Source organism: Sus scrofa, chromosome 7 (genome assembly GCF_000003025.6).
Source record: "Sus scrofa isolate TJ Tabasco breed Duroc chromosome 7, Sscrofa11.1, whole genome shotgun sequence".
NCBI classification, from domain to species: Eukaryota; Metazoa; Chordata; class Mammalia; order Artiodactyla; family Suidae; genus Sus; species Sus scrofa.
Window position 1 is genome coordinate 68,880,557 of NC_010449.5, and position 16,688 is coordinate 68,897,244.

Consider the following 16,688-nt stretch of genomic DNA (forward strand, 5'->3'; position numbering starts at 1 on the left):
GTGGCAGGAGAAACTGCTGACATTGCAAGTTAAGAAAAATAGCTCTGGAAACTGCCTGCTAGCAGGAGGAGCTGCAAAAGACACTGCTGCCCCTACAGGCTACAAAAGCAATCCTATGAATAGAGAATCACTGTCACCTTCCTCACAGACCCTATCCCTAGCAGCCACCCAGCTACAGGAGAAGTGTGAGACCACTGCTGACAACACATGCTCTGGGTACACACGAACCACTACCATCCTGAGACCTCCAGGGCTGGACACCTGCTTTGACATCTACATACCAACTGCCAAGGGGATGATAAAAAGAACGGCAGACACTATAAGATGACAAAGCGGCAGTTTTCAGACAAAGGAACAAGACAAAAGCACACCAAAACCACTAAATGATAAGGACACAGGCAATTTACCTGAAATGAATTCCGAGTGATGATAGTAAAGATGAACCAAGATCTTGGAAAAAGAATGGAGACACCTATGGAGAACTTAAAAAAAAAAGTTTAACAAAGAGCTAGAGAATTTAAAGAGCAAGATGCATAGCACAATAGCTGAGATGAAAAATAATCTAGAAGGAACCAAAAGCAAGTTAAAGGAGGCAGAAGAATGAATAAGGGAGGTGGAATACAGAGTGGTGGAACACTGCTACAGAAGAGAATAAAGAAAAAATGAAATAAACTGAGGAGAGTCTAAGAGAGTTCTGGGATAACATTAAATGTACCAACATTCACATCATAGAGGTTCCAGAGGGAGAGAGAGAGCGGCACAGAATATATCTGAAGAGATTATAACCAAAAATTTCCCAAATATGGGGAAAGGAAATACTCACTCAAGTGGAAGAAGCACAGAGAATTCCACAGAAAATAAATCCAAGAAGAAACAGCAAGACACATGCTAATCAAACTGACAAAAATTAAGTTCAAAGAAAAAAATATTAAAAGGCACAAGGGAAAAGCAACAAAATCACATATAGGGAAATCTCCATAACGATAACAGCTGATCTTTCAGCAGAAACTCTACAACCCAGAAGGGAGTAGTGAAATATACTTGAGGTAATGAAGAGGAGGAACCTAGAACCAAGAATACTCTACCCAGCAAAGCTCTAATTCAGATTCGATGGACAGACCAAAAGCTTTACAGACAAGCAAAAGATAAGAGAATTCAGCACCTCCAAACCACATCAACTACTAAAGGAATGTCTCCCAGAAGAAAAGGAAAAGCCACAATTAGAAACAATATTACAGGAGTTCCCGTCGTGGCGCAGTGGTTAACGAATCCGACTAGGAACCATGAGGTTGCGGGTTCGGTCCCTGCCCTTGCTCAGTGGGTTAACGATCCGGCGTTGCCGTGAGCTGTGGTGTAGGTTGCAGACGCGGCTCGGATCCCGCGTTGCTGTGGCTCTGGCGTAGGCCGGTGGCTACAGCTCCGATTCAGCCCCTAGCCTGGGAACCTCCATATGCCGCAGGAGCGGCCCAAGAAATAGCAACAACAACAACAACAAAAGACAAAAAGACCAAAAAAAAAAAAAAAAAAAAAAAAAGAAACAATATTACAAATGACAAAGCTCACTGGTAAAGGCAAAGATAATATAAAAGCAGGAAATCACCCAATGACAAATATATCTAAACTAGCAAGCATAAGGAGAGGACAAATGCAGAACACTGAAAACGCATTTGAAATTAAGAGACCAGTAAGCAGAAACAATTCTGCACACATATAGATGGATATATCAAAATATAATAAGAACCACAAATAAAATAACCATAATGGTCGCACACATAAAAAAGAAAATGCAAGCCAGACATAACAATCAAGATGGTCAGCAAATCACAAGAGAAGACAACAAAAAGAGGAAGGGAAGAAAAAAGACCCAAAATAGCAATCCAAAAAAAAATTAAGTAAATGACAGCAAGGAATACTTATCCATAATTACACTGAAGATAAATGGATTAAGTACTCCAACAAAAAGACAAAGCCTGGCTAAATGGATTAAAAAACAAGACCCATATATATGCTGTCTATAGCAGTCTCACTTCAGATATAAGGACATATACAAACTTAAAGTGGGAATGGAAGAAAATATCACATGCAAATGGAAATTACAGAAAAGCAGGGGTAGCAATACTTATACCAGACAAAACAGATTATAAAAGAAAGGTCACAAAAGACAATGAAGGACATTACACAATGATTAAAGGATCAATACAAGAAGAAATAACAACTGTATATGAAGAAATAACAGTTGTATATGCACCAACACAAGAGCAGCTCAACATATAAGGCAACTACTAACAGACATAATAGGGAAAATTATCAGCAGTACAATAATAGTGGGGGACCTTAACACCCCACTTACAGCAATGGATAAATTATCCAGACAGAAAGTCAAAAGGAAACAGAGGCCTTGAATGATACACTAGACCAAACAGAGTTAACTGATATCTATAGAACTTTTCACCCCAAAGGCAGCAGAATATACTTCTCAAGTGCACACGGAACATTCTCCAGTATAAATCATGTCTTGGGCCATATACAGATTAAGCCTTGGTAATTTTTTTTTTTTTTTTTTGTCTTTTTGCTATTTCTTGGGCCGCTCCCGCGGCATATGGAGGTTCCCAGGCTAGGGGTCTAATCGAAGTTGTAGCCACCAGCCTACGCCAGAGCCACAGCAACGCGGGATCCGAGCCGCGTCTGCAACCTACACCACAGCTCACGGCAATGCTGGATCATTAACCCACTGAGCAAGGGCAGGGACCAAACCCGCAACCTCATGGTTCCTAGTCGGATTCGTTAACCACTGCGCCATGACGGGAACTCCAAGCCTTGGTAAATTTTAAAACATTGAAATTACTTCAAGCATTTTCTCTGATCACAATGCTATGACACTAGAAATCAACTACATGAAAAAAAACAGCAAAAAACCCACAAACTCCTGGAAGCTAAACAATATGCTACTAAACAACCAATGGATCACTGAAGAAATCAAAGAGAAAATTAAAAGATACATAGAGACAAATGACAGTGAAGATACAACCCAAAACCTATGGGACAGAGCAAAAACAGTTCTGAGAGGGAAGTTTATAGCAACAGAATCTCATCTCAGGAAAGAAGAAAAAAAAAAAAAATGAAATAAATAACCAAGCCTTACACCTTAAACATCTAGTGAAGGAAGAAGAGACAAAGCCCAAAATTAGTAGAAAGAAAGAAATTATAAAAGATTAGAGCAGAAATCAATAACATAGAGACAAAACAATTGAGAAGATCAATGAAACCAAAAGTTGGTTCTCTGAAAAGATCAATGAAATGGATAAACCTTTAGCCAGACTCATCAAGAAAAAAAGGGTTCAAATCAATAAAATTAGAAATGAAAAAGGAGAAGTTACACCTGACATTGAAAAAAACACAAAGGATCATGAGAGACCACTATGAGCAACTGTATGCCAATCAAATGGACAACCTAGAAGAAATGGACAGATGCTTACAACCTAACCAAGACTGAACCAGAAGAAATACAAAATATGAATAGACCAATCACAAGTACTGAAATTGAAAATATGATTAAAAAACTTCCAAAATACAAAAGTCTAGGACCTGAAGGCTTCTCAGCTGAGTTCCACCAATCATTCAGAGAAGAGGTAACACCTCTTCTGAAACTTTTCCAAAAAACTGCAGAGGAATGAACACTCCCAAACTCACTATGAAGCCACCATTATCCTGACACCAAAACCAGACAAAGATACCACAAAAAATTACAGGCCAATATCACTGATGAAAATAGATGCAAAAATCCTCAAACAAAATATTAGCAAATGGCATACAAATATACATTAAAAAGATCATACACCATTATCAAGTAGGATTAATCCCAGGGATGCAAGGATTCTTCAAAATCCACAAAGTTATCAATATGATACATCACATCAACAAACTGAAAAATAAAAACCATATTGTCAATGGATGCAGAAAAAGTGTTTGACAAAGCTCAACAGCTATTCCCAGTAAAAACTCTCCAGAGAGTGAGTATAGAGGGGAACTACCTCAATATAATAACTGCTGTTTATGACAAACCCACAGCTCACATCATTCTCAACAGTGAAAAACTGAAAGCATTTCCACTAAAATTAGGAACAAGACAAAGTTGTCCTCTTTCACCAATGTTATTCAACATAGTTTTGGAAGTCCTAGCTATGGCAATCAGAGAAGAAAAAGAAATAAAAGGAATCCAAATTGGAAAAGAAGAAGTAAAACTATCACTGCTGTGGATGACATGATACTATACCTAGAAAATCCTAAAGACACTATCAGAAAACTATTATAGCTCACCAATGAATTTGGTAAAGTCGTAGGATACAAAATTAATACACAGAAACCAACTGCATTTCTATATTCTAACAATGAAAGATCAGAAAGAGAAATTAGGGAAACCATCCCATTTACCACTGCATCAAAAATAACATAATACCTAGGAATAAACCTACCTAAAGAGACAAAAGACCTATACTCTGAAAACTGTAAGACACTGATGAAAGAAATCAAAGACACAAACAGATGGAAAAATACAACATGTTCCTGGATTGGAAGAATCAATATAGTCAAAATGATAACACCACCTAAGGCAATCTACAGATTCAATGCAATCCCTGCCAAACTATGATTGACATTCTTTACAGAACTAGAAAAAAATATTTTAAAATTTGTATGGAAACACAAAAGACCTCAAATAGCCAAAGAAATAGTGAAAAGAAGAAACAGAACTGGAGGAATCAGGCTTCCTGAATTCAGACCCTACTACAAAGCTACAGTTGTCAGAACAGTATGGTACTGGCACAAAAACAGAAATATAGATTAGTGGAACAGGATACAAAGCCCAGAAATAAACCCAAGCACCTATGGTCAACTAATCTAAGACAAAGGAGGCAAGAACACACAGTGGAAGAAAGATATCTCTTCAATAAATGGTGCTGGGAAAACTGGACAACAGCATGTAAGAGAATGAAATTTGAACATTTTCTAACACCATATACAAAAACAAACTCAAAATGGATTAAAGACCTAAAAGTATGGCCAGATACTATAAAACTCCTAGAGGAAAACATAGGCAGAACACTCTTTAACATAAGAGTTAAGAGTTAACATAAGAGCAACATCTCGTTTGACCCATCTCCTAGAACAAAGACAATAAAGACACAAATAAACCAATGGGACCTAATTTAACTCAAAAGCTTCTGCACAGCAAAGGAAACCATTTAAAAAAAAACAAAGAAAACCCACAGAAGAGAGAAAATGTTTGCAAATGACTCAACCAACAAAGGTTCAATCTCCAAAATATACAAAAATTCACATCACTAAACAGCAAAAAAAAAAAAAAAAAAAAAAAAACAAAACCCAATCAAAAAATGGGCAGACAATGTAAATAGACATTTCTCCAAAGAAGACATACAGATGGCCACTAGGCACATGAAAAAATGCTCAACATCACTAATCATTAGAGAAAAATAAACCAAAACCACAAGATTCCACCTTACACTTAATAGAGTGGCCATCATTAACAAATCAAAAAACAACAAATGCTGGAGAAGATGTGAAGAAAAGGGAATCCTCCTTCACTGTTAGTGGGAATGTAAATTGGTACAACTACCACGGAAAACAGTATGGAGGTACCTCAGAAAACTAAATACAGAACTACCATATGACCCAGCAATCCCACTCCTAGGCATCTATCTGGACAAAACTTTCACTGAAAAAGATACATGCACCCCTGTGTTCAGAGCATTACTTTTTATTCTGCGTATGTGGAGAATTCTTATGCAGGATGAATTTCCCCATCATTGCTATTGTCTTGTTGGTATCTTTCATATGTCCTATGCTGTTTTTTTTTTTCCTACATACTAGACATTTCCTTATATCATATCCTATACTTAATAAGATCTTGGTATCTGTGTACAGTTGTTCAAAGATCCTTTAGGTTCAGAGATTTCAGTACCTTGTTGCTGCTTTCCGCTCACCTGTTGTGTGTGCCACCTACTAGTTGTTTGAACCTGGATTCCTCTTTATTCAGATCTTTCTTCACCGTCCACAAATCATTCCCTAAGTCATCATGTCTACTTAATATTTTTTGTTTATCCCTTTTTGTTGCTGCCCTCTGCCTTATATCCTATGTAATTTCACTTCAGACACTTTTTTTTTTTTAAATCACGGCAATGCCGGAATTTCAATCAAAAGTAGTTTTCTTTTGGTGTTCACTAAAAGTCCTATGAATACTAGGTCAAAGTCTGAGAAACTTTCTCTGTTTATTAATGCATAATGAGGCAAATCTTATTTGTCTTGAAAAATAACATAGTGCTACAAAGTTTACAATGTGATACATTTGGCAGCAATTACATTTATTCAAATACAAGCCCTTAATTAAGATAAATTACTTTTTAAAGATTCTCATATAATGTGAACTTCTTCCTCAATAGGTAAAGATAGCACTTCATGATCTTTATGAACTGCACTCTCCAGATCCTTTTACAAACACTTGTTTGTGAAAATTAACAGAATTTCTAATAGTTACCCAAGAAATTAGGCTCTATCCTGCCCCTTTTAACTAAATATTCCTAAAAATAACAATATAAGGCTCATATAAAAAAATAGAAAGTATTCAATAAAGCTTTAGTAATTTTTGACTACTATACTACTCTTAAGATTTTATTGAATTATGAGACTTTTTAATAAAACCTTTTTATTTAATTAAATAATTTAATTTTGCTTTTGCAGGGCTGCAGTCATGGCATATGGAAGTTTCTAGGCTAGGGGTTGAATCAGAGCTACAGCTATTAGCCAACACCACAGCTATAGCAATGTAGGATCTGAACTCCATTTGAGACCTATACAGCAGCTCATAGCAACGCTAGATCCCTAACCCACTGAGCGAGGCCAGGTTATCAAACCCACGTCCTCATGGCTACTAGTCAGGTTCATTACCACTGAGCCAAAACAGGAACTGCGAAATATGAAAGACTTTATATCTCTTAATTTAAAAACTTTTGTAGATAATTTGTAATCACTAGCATTTCATTTTATTAAACAATAATAAAACCCAAGCTTTAAATAACAGCATAAATTTAAGTTAATCCTTTCATATTTGGCATTCTATTAACTATAACTGTCTATCAATTGGCACTTTCACACATTATATAATACTACATACTGGATGTTATTAATAACTGGGATCTTCTTAAATTTTAAATTATCTTCTGCATCAAAGATACAGTAAATTGGTTAATGCTGTGTTTTATGATAGTTCATTTACTTAAAAACTTGCCATCAGTTTTCACATACAATGTGGCTCTCAAGGGACTTTTTTTTTTGGCTGTGCCCATAACATTCAAGTTCCCAGGCCAAGGATCAAACCCATGCCACAGCAGCAAGCCCAGCCACAGTAGTAACAACACCAGATCCTTAACCCACTCAGCTACCAGGGAACTCCCTCAAATAACTAATATTAATTTCAGTAATCCATCCACTGACAAAAAGTTAGGAAAAAGTATTTAGCATATTTTTAAAAAGAGGCTCTTAAAAAAAAATAAAATTCGGAGTTCCCGTTGTGGCGCAGTGGTTAACGAATCCAACTAGGAACCGTGAGGTTGTGGGTTCAGCCCCTGCCCTTGCTCAGTGGGTTAACGATCTGGCATTGCCGTGAGCTGTGGTGTAGGTTGCAGACGCAGCTCGGATCCCGCGTTGCTGTGGCTCTGGCATAGGCCGGTGGCTACAGCTCCAATTAGAATTAGTATGGTGAATTTTGCATGCAAAATTTGATTCAATAAAGCTGCTTTAAAAAGTTATAAAGAGTAAAAGCTAAATAACACATGCCAATTTTTTCTGAATCAAAATTCAAATCAGGAGTTCCTGTTGTTGTTCAGTGGGTTAAGAACCCAACATAGGGGAGTTCTTGTTGTAGCTCAATGGTAATGAACCCAACTAGTGCCCATGGGATTGTGGGTTTTGATCAATGGCCTCGATCAGTGGGTTAAGGATCCACTGTTGCCATGACCTGTGGTGTAAGTTAAGAACAGACCTCAGAAGTTCCTGTCGTGGTGCAGTGGTTAACGAATTAGACTAGGAACCATGAGGTTGCGGGTTCGGTCCCTGGCCGTCTTGCTCAGTGGGTTAATGATCCAGTGTTGCCGTGAGCTGTGGTGTAGGTTGCAGACGCGGCTCGGATCCTGCGTTGCTGTGACTCTGGGGTAGGCTGGTGGCTACAGCTCCGATTAGACCCCTAGCCTGGGAACCTCCATATGCCGCAGGAGCGGCCCAAGAAATAGCAAAAAAAAAGACAAAAAAAAAAAAAAGAACAGAGCTCAGATCTCCTGTTGCTGTGGCTGTGGTGTACGCCGGCAGCTGCAGCTCTGGTTTGAGACCCCTAGCCCAGAACTTCCATATGCCACAGGTAAGGCCCTGAAAAGCAAAAGAAAGAAAAGAAAAGAAAAAAAAAAAAGAACCCAACATAGTGTCCCTGAGGATGGTAGGTTCAATCCCTGGCCTAGTTGAGTGGGTTAAGGATTCAGTGTTGCCACAAGCTGTGGTGTAGGCTGCAGATATGGCTTGTATCCAGCATTGCTGGACGTAGGCCAGCAGTTGCAGCTCCAATTCGACCCCTAGGCTGGGAACTTCCATGTGCCACAGGTGCAGCCAGAAAAAGGAAAAAGAAAAAAAGAAAATTCAAATTAGCAAGCCCTACAAACTTTGTGTAAGAAAAAAGCTTACAAAACATCTTACCTGTAAACAGTCTCTATGAAACCAAGCATTCTTACAACAAGGACTTCGTAATATGCTATAAGTTGGAATAGGATCAATAAACTCTAAGCAAATGGTACATGGTAAGGAGTCTCCATAATTATTAGATGTAATCATTTGAACAGGTCGATGGTTCCAACAAAATGACCTAAAAAGATAAATTATTTAAAAACATCTAATAAATTATAAAGCACAATACAATTAATATTTATAAGAGAAAATCCATTCATCTGTCTCTTTCATAATTAACCTACAATAGACCAGAATAATGATACCATAAAGTCTCATAATCATAACCAAGGAGAGGTGGATTTTGAAGATGAATCTTTTGGTGTTGAGACTTACCTCACAGAATTTCAGTAACTAATATTATGCTGAGAATCCTATGTAATACTTTAAGCAACAGAGTAGACCATTTTATTCAACCTTGCACAAAAATCAAAGGAAGAAACTTAAAAATAATGTTTTAAACATATGACAAATAAAAAGCAAATAATAACTTATTTCTAACCAACTAAGTTTATGTCCATTTGATTTTCCTAAACTGCAGTTTTCATATATGATAACAATCCATTAAAAACGTCAAGAGCACAGACACTAAAATAAATAGAACACTCATGATACCAAAACCCAATACCCATAAAATCTTGATGTTTAGACTCAAAAAGCAAATATTTTTAGTGGCATCCCAGGGCATAATACTTATTTTTTCGACTCCATCAAATTCACATGCTTTCAATTTATTCAATGAGAAACATATATGGCCCTATGAAAGAAAAATGGACTATTAAATCTAAAGAGTAACATAAAGTCTAGAATTATGTAAGGTGGAAATCTTCACTGAATATGTATAAATTAACAGTTCCATCTTATATTCTAGAGCTGAAAGCTAGAGGTGAATGTTAATCATCAAGCCCACTACAGATAGTGCAATTCTCAAGACTTTGCAGATAGAAATAATCATAAAGGAAGTGTGGAGAAATTATTCTAATATACACATACACACACACATATATATAGTGTATACATATCTTCAATGTATAAACTCAGTGCAGCTTTGAAAAGAAATTTCACAAAGGAATTATATAATTTGGAGGTTCATATCCATTTTCTTCTTTAACATTTATCTTTCACATTCAACAGTTTAATTTACTCACGCAAAATTGCCAGTGAACTGGAAAATACATTCTCTCTGAAGTCCACATGGGAAATGATAACTTCGTTTACATCGGGGTGCAACACATCCAATTGAAGCACCAGTTTTCTTGCAAATACAACATTTCTAGAAGAAAATACAAAAACAGGGGTTATAACATAAAATTTGAGTACTATATATTACAAAATCAAGGGATAAATGACTATTCCTTATTCATCAAGGTGGGGAGTCTGAAAACTATTTTTGTTATACAAGAGCTATTGATGATGGTATGTTAAAGAAATTTCTCGAAAAAAAATTTTTCTACCCAGAAACAATCTAAAGAGACTAAAGATTCACTCCTATAAAAACTTCTAATAAATGAAATATCTCTAACCTAACATGTGGATGAGGCAAAAAAGCTTTACCTCTTTCCTCCCTGCTGAAATACTTTAAACTGAAGGATTTATAAACATAACGGTTATACATGAAAGTCTCATTCAAATCTCAATAGAATATTTAGGAAATATTTACTAAGGAGAACAGCAAAACAATACTAAAAACCAATCCATAAAAAACTGGCTAGGATCACTCTACCCTAATCAAATGAAAAGGTATTAGATACCCACAATAGGTTAAGCAGAGATCTCCTAAAAGATATGTTCGAGTCCGAATTCCTATTACCTTTGAATGTGATCTTATTTGAAAATAGGGTCTTTGTAGATCTAAGTAAAAGCTCTCAAGATGAATTCATCTTGAATTTAAGGTGGTCATTAAATTAAAAGACTGGAGTCCTTATAGGTAAAAAGGAGGAGATTTAAGACACACACAGGGGAAGGCCACCTGAAGACCGGAACAGAGATAGTAGTTGCACTGCCACAAACCAAATGCCATCGGAAATTCTAAGAGAGACATGAAAGAGATTGTCCCTTAAAGTTTCCGGGAGGAATCAGTCCTTCTGAAGCTTGACTTAGAACTTCTCATCTCCAGAATTGTTAAGAGAATATACTTCTGTTTTAAGCAACCCAGTCTGTAGTAGTCTATTACAGCAATTTAGGAAACAAATACAATAATACTGCCACTAACTTAAATGCAACAGTAGTATATAAACAGGAAGACTAGTACATGAATCAATCATTACTAAAATACAGAACAGTACCTAAAGTACCCTGGAACCCCTGAGATGACCATTATAATGGCCAATGATTAAGAGATTATACAGTCTTACTGCTGACCTACTGAGCACCACCAGGTTTGTTGGATACGTTGCCATCCTGAAGCTCTCCCAGTAAACTGACATATGGAATTCTAGCTTAAGGTCGCAAATAGAGACATCTCTTCAGGATCTTAAAAGTTTACAATATACTCAGAGAGGATACAAACGTTTTAAGAAAATTTTCAAAACTGCAAGGGGACTTTTAGAAGTCATCTTTCATGACAAGTTCACTACCATCAAGAGATTAAGAAATTCTAATACTAATTCTCTCACATGGCCCTCAAGTAAATGCCTCTGCTAACCTTCTCCACACAGTCTCTCCTTGTTGCCTTACAGCCTCTATTTTACCATTAACTCCTTGGCATCTTTAACATCTTTAAAAATAACTGCCTCCATTTCTTTGCCTCAATTAAAATAAAGGTTTCCTTATAAAATTCTTGAATGAATCTGCTTATTTTCCCATCCTCCTTAATTTCCAGACTTTGCAAGGGGTGGGAGTGGAATATGGATAGAGGCAGGAAGGGGACAAACAGAACACTATTTCAATTCTGCATTGCGCACTGTAGGCCACTACTCTACTCTATCTTCATACTTTAAAAGATCTGGTCTTTTGGGCCTAATGACATCTACTCTCCATCACCTACTAACTTCCTGGTCAGTCTGCCAGCTGTAAACACTGACACCTTTCTCTGTATCTTAATTCTTGCTGTCATTTGAAATGACTTATGTATTGATGAGGCAACCTTTCTTTTGACTTTCTAAACTAAAATATGTCAATGTACTTCACCTCCACTCCAGTGTAATGAAGAATCTTCTCATTACCAAAAACTGTTCCACCATGGAAATCATCAATTCCATTATCACCTTCTCTGGACATATCCCCTGTTCTTCCAATCTTCTCATTCTTTAACTCTCATTTATTTCCTTTTATTTTCATTTTTTTAAATTATAGTTGATTTACAATGTTGTGCCAATTTCTGCTGTACAGCAAAGTGACCCAGTCATACATACATATACATTCCCTTTCTTATCTTTCATCATGGTCTATCCTCCAAGAGACTGGATATAGTTCCCTGTGCTATACAATAGGATCTCACTGCTTATCCTTTCTAAATGTAATAGTTTGCACATCTATCAACCCTAAACTCCCAATCCATCTCAATCCCTCTGCACTTCCCTTGGGAACCACAAGTCTGTTCTCTATGTCTGTGAGTCTGTTTCTGTTTTGTAGATAAGTTCATTGTGCCATGTTTTAGATTCACATATAAGTGCTATCATATACTACTTGTCTTTCTACCTCACTTAGTATGAAAATCTCTAGTTCTATCCATGTTGCTGCAAATGGCATATTTCGTTCTTTTTTATGGCTAGGTAGTATTCCACTGTGTATATGTACCACATCTTCTTAATCCATTTATCTGTTGTTGGACATTTAGGTTGTTTCCATGTCTTGGCCATTGTGAATAGTGCTGCAATGATCATAGGGGTGCATGTATCTTTTTGAATTATAGTTTTGTCCAGATATATGTCCGGGAATGGGATTGCTGGATCATGTGGTAGTTTCTATACTTAGTTTGTTGAGGAAACTCCATACTGGTTTCTAAAGCAGTTGTACCAATTTATATTCCCACCAACAGTGTAGGAGAGTTCCCTTTTCTCCACACCCTCTTCAGCATTTATTATTTGTAGACTTATTTAATGCTGGCCATTCTAACCAGTATGAGATGAAACCTAACTGTAGTTTTGATTTGCATTTCTCTAATAATTAGTAATGCTGAGTATCTTTTCATGTGCCTACTGGCCATTTATGTGTCTTCTTTGGAGAAATGTCTATTTAGGTCGTCTTCCTATTTTTCAATTGTTTGGTGTTTTTTTCGTTTTTTTTGGAATCGTATGAGTAGTTTGTATAGTTTGAAGATTTAAGCCCTTGTTGGCTACATCATTTACAACTATTTTCTCCCATTCCATAGACTGTTTTTTTTTGTTTTTTTTTTATGGTTTCCCTTAAGGTACAAAAGCTTAGAAGTTTGATTACAAGCTTTTATTTTTCAATTTTTGTTTTTATTTCTATTGCCTTGGGAAACTGACCTAAGAAAACATTTGTACAGTTTATGTTAGAGAATGTTTTACCTATGTTCTCTTCTAGGAGTTTTATGGTGTCTTGTCTCATGGTGAAGTCTTTAAGCCATTTTAAGTTTATTTTTGAGCATGGTGTGAGAAATGTGTTCAAGTTTCATTGATTTACATGCAGCTATCCAGTTTTGCCAGCATACTTGCTGAAGAGACTGTCTTTTTCCCATTTTATATTCTTGCTTCTTATGTTGAAGATTAATTGACCGTGTCTCGGTTTATTTCTGGGTGCCCTATTCTGTTCTGTTTGAACTATTTGCAGTTTTTTAGAAATAGCGTTAGTGTTTACACAGCAGATATTTCTTGAAATCTGTCCTTTACAGAGCAGACATTTATTTCTGCAGCCCAAACTTTGAATTCTTTGGGGTGTCTTAAGCTGCATTTTTATTATTTTTTGTTGTTAAACTGAGTGTTGACTCTCTAGATGTGGGTGTTCAGAAATTGAAGACTTTCTATCGAAGGTGTTCCATTGATCTGTATGTCTGTTTTTGTACCAGTACCACCTCAATGCCTTGATTACTGCAGATCTGTAATATTGTCTGAAGTATGGGAGGGTTATGATTTGTGCTTTGTTTTTATTCCTCAGGATTGCTTTGGCAATTCTGGGTCTTTTATGGTTCCATACAAATTTTTGGATTGTTTGTTCTAATACTGTGAAAAATATCATAGGTAATTTGATAGGGATCTCATTAAATCTGTAGATTTCTTTGGGTAGTATGGCCATTTTAACAATATTAATTCTTCCAATCCAGGAGCATGGGATATCTTCCATTTTTTTTTGAATCCTCTTTAATTTCCTTGATTAATGTTTTATAGTTCTCAGCACATATCTTTCATTTCCTTGGTCAGGTTTATTCTTAGGTATTTAATTTTTGGGGGAGTGCAATTTACTCTCATTTCTACTCAGACTGCATGGAGACCCACAGTCTGTTCCCTGTATGTAATATAACAGCTACCATACAGAAGATCCATTAATTATAACTGGATGAATAACAAGTTAAGTTTAGAACACTAATCTTGGAGAACAGGAAGAAACACTGAACATAAACATACTATGTCACAGAAGAGCCACAAGAGATGCAGAGATCATAAATTACTGGTCTGTACAACTGCGTAATTTCCATTTCAATCTACCATTTCAACCCAACAACTGAGGTGTAAGAATGAAAAGTGAATAGTTGGGTTGACCTGGAACTAAAGGTTTGAAGAATAGCAAAGTGGAAATATGGTCATAATTCTGATGGTAAGAGTGGGTGAAATGATGATTAGGTTGGAAGATAAGGAAATCAGTACTGTCACATATCTCACCCAAGGTCAGTTTAACTCTTTGATTTGCAAATATGTAAAACGTTCTTCTAAAAGTTACTGTATGTGACAAAAACAAGCAATGAAACATAAAATCAATGTCATAAATTCAAGCAGAGAAATTGATGGAAAAGACTTTCTTAGTATTTTACAATATTTATGGAATATAGTGTAATACATAAAATAATTTACTTACCAATTTAGAAGCTCTAGTTACTTCTTTCTTGATGTCTTCTATTAGAAAACCATAAACTCCTTCCTCTTCTTTACCTCTCTGCCAAATTCCACTTGACATTAACTATGAACATATTATCAATTAGAAAATAAACTCTAAGAAACTAGATTGGAATAAATATACACACACGCACACACTCACACAAACCCACACACACAATATTCCAATTAAAAAGTGGACATAAAACAACTCAAATTTCAAGTATCTCTTACCTATAATAGCTTATTTTTTCATGGTCAAAGTAAGAGGCTACTCATATTCTTCGATTTGGAAGACAATGTGTATTAACAGTTCATAAAACCAAACTGGTTTCTATGAGTATTCCAGAAAATAACAGAAAAAGGAAGAATAAAAACACTTATAATCAAACTTTAGGAGGAAAAGTTTTTAATAGGAAGAAAAAAACAGTAAATACTGAAAGATGTAAATAAATAATATGGAGATAATTTAGATTATCAGTGATATTACAGGCAGACTTTAAATCTGGAGTTCCCATCATGGTTCAGCAGAAATGAATCTGACTGATATCCATGAAGATGCAGGTTCGATCCGTGGCCTTGCTCAGTGGGTTAAGGATCTGGCAAATTGCCATGAGCTGTGGTGTAGGTCATAGATGCGGCTCGGATCTGAAGTTGTTGTGGTATAGGTCAGCAGCTACACCTCCGATGCAGCCCCTAGCCTGGGAAACTCCATATGCTGCAGGGGTGGCCCTAAAAAGCAAAAAACAAAACAAAAAAAACCTACCTAGATTCTGAATCATAAAAGGTATATTTATAGGGAAATCTACTGATTTATAGGAACACGAATAAAGCAAAAGCATGAAACTAAATAAAAAACCTAGCCTCTGGAGTCCCCACTGTGGGGCAACAAGATGAGCAGCCGCTTCGGAGCACTGGGACACAGGTTCGATCCCCAGCCTGGCACAGTGGGTTAAGGATCCTATGTTGCTGCAGCTGTGCAGCTGGGGCTTAGGTCATGACTGTGGCTCGGATCTGATCCTTGGCCCAGGAACTCTCTAAGCCATTGAGCAGCACAAAAAGAAAAACAAATTCAGGTTCTACATGTCCAACTTTCTGGAACCCTAAGCAAGTAATTTAATGTTTCTAACATTAAACACAAAAATAAAACACTACTAGATTGTCTCCAAGTCTCTTTCAGCTCTAATATTCCATTACCATTTATAACATCACTATACTCGTCACAATGAAATAGAATCTTTTAAGTGTTGAGCCTAGGAACAATATGTTTTGAGATTATTATACTCACTAATAAAATAAGGCAGATTATAAGGAAGATTTTGATATATCCATCTTAAATATATTAAATAATTTAAAATACTTCAAGATTGTTATTAGAGATTTATCTTATTTAAAAAAAATTTTTTTTAGGGCCGATCCATGGAATATGAAAGTTCCCAGGCGAGGGGTCGAATCAGAGCTGGAGCTGCCAGCTTACACCAGAGCCATAGCAACACCAGATCTGAGTGTCTGCAACCTACACTGCAGTTCACGGCAACATTGGATCCTTACTTAACCCAATGAGCATGGCCAGGGATCGAACCCAAATCCTCACAGATACTAGTTGGGTTTGTTTCCACTGAGCCACAATGGGAACTCCTAGAGATTTATTTTAATCAGTATAATATAGTCTATAAAAAAATAAAAAATGATATATATTAACTAAGAATTATGGAAAAATAACTCACTGATTAATAGCTCTCCTAACTCTACTGCAGAGAAAGTAAACTCCTAAGAAAAATGAAAAGGCTTTCTTTTGTGATGCAAACTATAAGATTCCAACTTACAAATAAATTTGGAATGCAACTTCATGTTCCCTTAAGTCCTGGTCCTAGACCAGTCTACAAATCTTAAAGGTCCACCAAGAATTTACATTAG

The 16,688-nt window shown here is 36.3% G+C and overlaps 1 protein-coding gene across 2 annotated transcripts in view; it reads right to left on the reverse strand.

Moving 5' to 3' along the window:
• G2E3 (G2/M-phase specific E3 ubiquitin protein ligase) overlaps positions 1-16,688 on the reverse strand; it is a 62,661-nt gene that overhangs the window by 26,147 nt on the left and 19,826 nt on the right. For both annotated transcript variants that reach the window (XM_001927793.6, XM_013989056.2), the window contains 3 exons: positions 14,755-14,856; positions 9,930-10,054; positions 8,755-8,920 (listed from right to left, as the gene is read on the reverse strand). In XM_001927793.6, the coding sequence (XP_001927828.4) occupies positions 8,755-8,920; positions 9,930-10,054; positions 14,755-14,856 (393 nt within the window). The remainder of the gene's footprint in view (positions 1-8,754; positions 8,921-9,929; positions 10,055-14,754; positions 14,857-16,688) is intronic.